The sequence below is a fragment of the Dipodomys ordii genome, unplaced genomic scaffold, assembly GCF_000151885.1.
Source record: "Dipodomys ordii isolate 6190 unplaced genomic scaffold, Dord_2.0 Scaffold37, whole genome shotgun sequence".
NCBI classification, from domain to species: domain Eukaryota; kingdom Metazoa; phylum Chordata; class Mammalia; order Rodentia; family Heteromyidae; genus Dipodomys; species Dipodomys ordii.
In genome coordinates this window covers 8,654,960-8,662,545 of record NW_012267253.1, presented here as the reverse complement: position 1 = coordinate 8,662,545, position 7,586 = coordinate 8,654,960, and the positions used below count along the sequence as shown (strand labels likewise).

At 41.2% G+C, this 7,586-nt stretch overlaps 1 protein-coding gene across 3 annotated transcripts in view; it reads right to left on the bottom strand.

The window, feature by feature from the left end:
- Positions 1-3,012: 3,012 nt before the first annotated feature.
- Ppp1r21 (protein phosphatase 1, regulatory subunit 21) overlaps positions 3,013-7,586 on the bottom strand; it is a 65,433-nt gene continuing 60,859 nt past the window's right edge. For 2 of the 3 annotated variants that reach the window (XM_013018006.1, XM_013018007.1), the window contains exons 21-22: positions 6,133-6,261; positions 3,349-3,758 (exon numbers count right to left, since the gene is read on the bottom strand). In XM_013018006.1, the coding sequence (XP_012873460.1) occupies positions 3,729-3,758; positions 6,133-6,261 (159 nt within the window). In that variant the 3' untranslated portion in view covers positions 3,349-3,728. Of the gene's footprint in view, positions 3,759-6,132; positions 6,262-7,586 lie in introns of all 3 variants that reach the window. The other variant, XM_013018008.1, reaches the window with a different exon arrangement.

The following is a 7,586-nucleotide window of genomic DNA, read 5'->3' as shown; positions in this document are numbered from 1 at the left end:
TTTTTTAACTTTTACTCTATGTGGACTTCACTCTCACTCTCTGTGAGACTATCAGAGTCTTAAGTGAAACTGAGAATTCCCCTCTTGTTTTTCACTCTCCACAGGCTTAGGCAGGAGAGAGACATTTTTGAAAAGGGTGCTGCAAGGCACGTCATGAGGGCAGGCATGAAAGGGTGACACTGAGGAGATGCCCAGGCTGACTGCCCAGAGACCAACACCGACAGCTTGGAGCAGGCCAAAGGATTCCAGAAACTTCACTTGTTATATCTTATGTTTGTGGAATGGAGTCTCACTAACTTCAGGGAAAACAAAGAGTTGTACAGGCACCCTCAGCTACCACAACTAGTATGTGATAGTCATAACAAAGAATACTGAATAACCGCCTAGTCAAAATGTTGATGTAACTAGTTTAAAATGTGTGTGGTGAGGTCAGGCAGGGAGGAAGATAATAAAGACAAGAACAATGTGTTACCTAGAAATAGACACTAAAACAGGCGGTCATGACACATGGAGGAAGATTAGGAAATTGTTTTTTTGTTTTGCCTTGTTAATGTTTTTTGTTACTAATTTAGAGTTTTGTTGGTGTTTTAGAACCACTTGACTCAAAAGAGTTTTATAGGACTAGAAGGGGTATCATCATGGCATAAATATATTAAATTCATTTGGTAGCTGGCAAGACTGTGTAACAGTATGTACATAAAAATAAAGAGCCAAATAAACATTGCACCAAGGTCTTTAAATTGGCTTGAAAAGCTAGTTAAAAGTTGACTGGAAGAGGGTGGAGGACTTTTCATAGAAATGTGGAATGGGAAGCTGGATAAAATAATGGCATTCCTGAGACATCCAGCATAGACTACTCTTCCACAGTCTAGAAGAAAAAAATGGAAAGAATTTGGATAAAAAGGTGCCAGTGGCTGTCACCTGTAATCTTACTCAGGAAGCTGAGATCTGAGGATTGTAGTTCAAAGCCAACGTGGGCAGAAAAGACCATGAGACTATTGTGTGTGCTTGTGTGTGTGTCTGTGTGTGTGTGTGTCTGTCAGTTGTAGGACTTACTCTGGGCCTGGAAGCTGTACCTGAGCTCTTCAGCTCAAGGCAAGTGCTCTACCACTTGAGCCACAGATCCACTTCTGGTTTTCTGGTGGTTAGTTGGAGATAAGAATCTCACGGACTTTCCTTCCCCAGGCTGGTTTTGAACCATGATCCTCAGATCTCAGCCTCCTAAGTAGGTAGGATTACAGCGTGAGCCACTGGCAACCAGCACCATGAGACTCCTATCTCCAATAAACTAACCCCCCAAAAAGCCAGAATTGGAGCTCTGGCTCAATTAGTAGAGCATTAGCCTTGAGCAAAAGCAGCGCAGGGATAGCCCTAGGGCCAATACCAAAAAAAAGAAGGAAGGAAGGAAGGGAGGGAGGGAGGGAGGGAAGGAAGGAGGGAAGGAAGGAAGGAAGGAGAGGGAAGGAAGGAGGGAAAGAAGGAGAGGGAAGGAAGGAGAGGAAAGGAAGGAGGTAGGGAGGGAAGAAAGTAGCAATAACAATAACATTACCAACAATCTTTATTAATAATAATTAACCTTTATATTTATCAAGTAGAAAAGTTACAATATGAATTCATTTAATCCTCATAAAATTCTATGAGGTACTATTAATATTCCCATTTTAAGATAAGGAAATGGAGGCACAGAAATGCTAAGTAAACTCATGTAAAAGTATAGGTTCCAACTTAGGGAGTTTGGCCTCCAAGTAACACTAAACTTTTATTTGGAAGGTTATTTGGGGAGTTTTGTGTGTGTGTGTGTGCGCGTGCGTGCGTGTGCGTGTATGCGCATGCCTGCCAGACCTGGGGCTTGAACTCAGGGCCTGGGCACTGTCCCAAGGCCCACTGTTCAAGGCTAGTGCTCTACCACTTCAGCCACCACTCAACTTCCAACTCCAAACTTTTAAAGGATGGGTATATTCAAGTGGTTGGGAAACTGAGGGGGAAGAGCCAACAAAATGAGAAAATGAAAATGTGAATGTTAAAATCCAAGCCCTGGACTGGGAGTAGAATGGAGAGCACAGGTAACAGGTTAGCTTCATGCAGAATAGGAACTGTGCACAAGTGCCACAACAAAGAGGCACTCACTGCTGGCAGGATGAGATTTTTTGATTGCAGAGCCCAGGATTGAGGTGGTGAGGCCGGAGAGGTGGTGAAGCCATTAATGAAACTTGGAATAGAAATGAATGAGATTGTCATGAACAATGTAAGTCTGGCAGGGGCTAGACAGCTTGGCTGTTTCCCTGAAGTGTTTAGGAGCCCATACCCAGGGGTAATGAGGGAAGTTTGGTTGCGGAACCGTAGGTGCAGCCTTCAGCTGGTGGAAGTCTGCCAATGGGCAGGGAACTGCAATAAGAAAGGCCAAAGGAGTGATCTGAAGGGCCAAGTAGAATGGTACTTAACTAATACCTAGATTCTTCCGTATCAGGATCCAAACACCTTCACTGCCATGAGGACAAGACAGAAGAACCAGAGTCTCTTTGGGACAGATGGCTGAGGGAGGCCTGACCTCCTTGCTGAACACAACCGGCGCTGGTGATGGGCTTTCAGAGGAACCAGAAAAAAAATAGCTTGGAGCTGAGTGGTAATAGCCTAGATAGAACCAAAGGGCACAGAATATAGGCAGGAAGGAGAGGAAAGGATTTGAAGAACCTCTCAGCTAATCTAGAACTTGGATGTAGAAATGAAAGGGGCCTATGCAGGCAAGTGAGGGAGGTGCAATCTACTTGGGGCCTGGGGAGTGGCAGGCGGGAAGAGAGACCCTAACAGTAAAGTGATATGTTTCTGAGATAGCATAAGGGAGCTGGCTTGGAAGAGCTTAGGGTGCTTACTTTAGTATGGTGATTCAGCAGCTCTCGAGGCCTAATAAAGTATTAACTGTGCAATTACTCCAATTGGAGGAATTAGAAAGACTGCATTTAAGTCTATTGAGATTTGATACATTTTTATAAAGCCTACTTTAATAGGTTTTTATGTCCTTTAACAAGTTGTCAAAAAGCGACTCAAAGTTTGATGTAAGTACGAATTTATTGACATGAATACCTTTAGCTATTATTTGAACACAGAGAGGATACTGAAGAGCTGAAGACAATGATAATAAACCCACAGGATCTAATGTTTGCAAGGCCCACTCCCTCTGACAGAAGAGAGAGAGAGAGAAGGTGGGGAGCAGGGCAGAAGGAGCAGGGGGGAAGGAGGGAAGGTGGGAAGAGAAGGGAGGAGAGATCTGAATAAATCTTTAAAAAGAATCTGGAGACTGCTTTCAATTATAGTAAGAAGTAATGACAATTTGACAATTTAAGCATTTTATCCAGAAACATATATCTATTCCATAGATACCAAATCGATTACCATATAATTGAGTTTGAAAATATACAAAATATTTGTTGTTCTTACATACTCAAATTAAAACCTAATTTTAAAAAGTGCACAGTAAAAACAGCATAAGGAAACCTACGATATCCATGTATACGTATTGTTTTCCATTTCACTGTCAACATCAAATTCTGTATTTGCCTTACTGCTTGCAGATATATCCGAAGTGTTTCAAGGTCATACTCAACACTGACTAGTTTACTGGGTCCAACAACACTCCGGCTGCCCGATGGCTGCCAGCACTGGACGTAGAGTCTCGGCCCTGTAGTTCTTGCAGCTCTGGAAGGAACAGTCACCACCCAGCTATTTGTAAACTATCGACTCTTGTTCTTTTTAGAATTGCCCTGTGCAAAGAAAAATATTCGCAATAAGAACACAACCTTCCAGAAAAACAGTTCACATAGTTTGTTAACCAAACTGTCTGATGACTATTTCACTCTGGGGCATGCAGGTTTCCCAGAGGGAGAAAGTCAATAATCTTGCATGGTTAACTTTCCATCACAATCATAAAGCAGTTTGTTGTAGGTGATACAAAAAGAAAAAAAAAAAAGGCAGCTCCTGGTTGGGATTTATCAAAGCCTCAAGCACCCATGTTGTTCCCAAAACAGGGTATATGAAATTTATGAAGCTGAATAAAATAGATTGTCCTAAATATGTTCCATGTTTAAATAAACACCCTTTAGAGATCTCAGCAGAAATCATTTGATGTTCTTTGTGTGTGTGTACCTTTGTTTTCTGTAACGAGGTCTTACAACGGAGACTAGGTTAGCTTTCAACTATCAATCTTTCTGCTTCTGACTCCCTAGTGCTATGATTACAGGGGTACTCCAGTAGGCTTACCCCAATAATTTTGAATATAGGCTAACTAATACTCAACTGACACTATTATCTGTCAAAAATAACCTTAGAAAATGACTGAGGACAAGTTAGAGGAAAGATACTTTAACTCTTTTCTAATTTCTTTAAATACGGAAGTCCAGATTTTCTTGTTTTGCATAGCTTGTCTTCTTTTTGGAGTGGTTTTCCCTCTTAGAAAGTTTCTAACTGAATTCATAAATGAGTAGGAGTTCTTTCTTCTTATAAGTGGGTAATGCCTACAGATTAAAAACCAGAACCAAGATAATAGCAAACAAATGGTTGAGGATGTTTACTTCAAATCTAGTGGAGGGAGATAATGTCAATCAGCCATAAGGTGATGCTGTATGGTATCAACTGCTAATAAATGGAGAAGAAGGGATTACAGAATAATCAAAGAAAGATGAGCAAACCAGGTACTGGTGGCTCACACCTGTAATCTTCAAGAGGCTGAGATCAATCTGAGAATCATGGTTCATAGCCAGCCTGGGCAGGCAAGTTGGCAAGATCCTTATCTCCAATTAACTACCAGAAAACTCGGAGTGGAACTGTGGCTCAAAGTGGTAGAGCCCCTACCCTTGAGCAAAAGCATTCTGGGCATTCAGGCCTTGAGTTCAAGCCCCAGATTAGCAATCAATATAAAGTCTAAACTGAAAAGTAGTCTTAACTCAGTTTTCTTAATGCAAGTATTTTAAGGAACACATTAAAAAAAAACTTTAGGAAAACTTGAAAATTACCTAACTTCTGAAGTAGCTATAATTCAATTACACCTTGAACATACCACCTATCTTCTTGACTCAGCCATTATTAGGAATGTAACAGTGAGTTATACTGCCTGTTAGAATATCAAGAAGACAACATGAGGCAATCTTCAGGAGGACCAGCCCGTACTTCAGTTGAGCTGCAGCTCAACTTTCCTGCAGCCAAAGTAACCAAAGAGCCCCCATCTGCTGTGTTAGCTGTTATGGTCATCACAGAAATAGCCCAGACAAGCATCAGAGCCCCCCGCCCCTCCTAAGTGGCAAGTGGTGAAGGACTATCAGAAGACTACCAAAAGACATAGTTATACAATGCAGTCTCCAGTGTATTAACGAACAATTTTCTAAGGAGGCTCCAAATGAGCAGATCACTGCTAATGCTAAAACTGAACTCTGGTTTAGTCATTTCCACTTCTTTTCCAGGTCATGTAGCAGAAACTCAATAAATGCCTGCAGAATCAGTAAGCGGTAATAGCAGATCTCAGAGAACAAGCTGGAGCTAGCAAATCCTAGATGTTTGTGGTACAATATTGTCTGAGTCACTGAAATGTGCTAAGTATCTGAGGTGACACACAGAACCGAATCCCTGGTCCCCTGAAGCCTAACTTCGTGGCAAAAGAATATACACATGACCGTCCAGTAAGAGAGACATGGCATGTGGCTATGCATTCCAAACTGACATATTACACAATAGCTAGGGACAAGGAGAGGCTTTGAGAAATTAAAAGAAAGGAGATCTCTGGAATTAAAAGGTAAGAAAGACATTCCTAAATATATGGCTAGTCAAGAGAATTCACTAAAAGTCATTCTGACACCATTTAGACTCTTGTATAAACAAAGAGCAGTCCCTCTTTTAAAACCCTCTGTGACACCCCCTCCCAGCTATACAAGAGTAACAGAAATGCCAAGAACGCACCAGACACAGCATTAAAGCTTCGGCTTATAACTTAGCCAAAGAAACTTAATTCTCCTTCTGGACAGGACAATTGACATTAAGGAAAATGATTCACAAGCACTTTAAAGCTAATAACCTTCAGCTTTCAGAATGCTTAACAATGCATTATCATGTATGGACCATATTAAACACCAACCTCACCTGACCTACCTTACTGGCCATCTTGAGCGTGTCAATCTCTTCTCTCTGTTTGGACAGTGTCTCATTCATGCTGCACAGGTGGTCACTCATCATACTTAATTGATCCTCATAACTCCTCTTGGTAGTGGTCAGCTCATCCTATAGAGCAAAGGAAAAGCGAGGAGAAAACCCAAAGCCCAGCTAGTCACAGCACTCGAAAGCCTTTTTAAATGATTAATTATTACAATAATTTGGAAAAACAACTTAGCAAGATGGCCAAGTTGGTCAACTAACATGAAAGCTAGTGCACAGGGGAACAAAGTTGAGAGTAATGTGGGAAAAAAGTTTCCATCTTCAACATACGTTAATAATTTCTATGTAAAAGTGTAAGGCATACAATCTATGCAGGGCATAAAATCATCAGAAAAAGCTGAGTGATGCTCCAAATCCCCTCCTCTTCCCCATGCCTTGCATGAGGTGGCTTCACATTGGCCCCAACTCATAGCTCTTCGACTCACAGCTTTCACCCTGGAAGGCACATTCTTCTTTCCTTCCACCCTTCCCATTCCCATCAGCCCTGCAGATCTGATCTTGTGCTCCTAACCAACTGGAGAAAGTAATCTGAAACAAGGAGGTGCTGGGCAGGGTTATATGACTGGGTTTTCCTGTGCCTGCACAGAACCTATATTTACGATAACAGGAGCTTCCTGAAAAACAAGGCCAATTTAAAACAGGGCAAAGAAGAAGGAATATTTGTGCATCCCCATCTTTTCATTTGTGGCAGTTATATGAACTAGAGAAGAGAAAGAACAGAATAATGTGTACAGCAAACTGCTATTTATTTAATAAAAAAGAAGAAAAACAGAGAGAATTTTAAATAAATATAATTTAAGTGTTGACTATAAGAAAATTTAAAAATAAAGATCAAGTCAGGAGGGAAAGCAAATAAGACAACCACTCTTGAACTGATAAAAGTAATTTTTACTTTACAATGAGATAGAAATAAAGTGGTCAGACCAGTTTTTACTGTATTTGATGTCAGTGTCCTGCATCTTGTATATACACTTCTCTAATTTGGGGAGGGGAAGGGAAGAGGGGGAGGGTAGTTGTAGAGGTGGGAGGGAATGGGAGGGAAAAAACAAAGGAGGTAACAATGCTTGATAGGAAATGTACTCATTACCTGGCTCATGTAACTGTAACCCCTCTGTACAGTATTTTTACAATAAAAAAAGTATTTAAAAAAAAGTGGTTAGAAAAAAATGCAGGTACCACTACTTTTCTTTTTTTTTTTATTGTGAAAATACTGTACAGAGGGGTTACAATTACATGGGCAAGATAATGAGTACATTTCTTATCAAGCATTGTAGCCACCTCCTTTGTTTCCCCTTCCCATCCCTTCCCATTCTCCCCCCGCCCCCCCCATCCTCCCCGCAGGGCCCCCCCACCCCGCACCAAAGTTGTAAAGTTCGTTTTCGATATAAAGT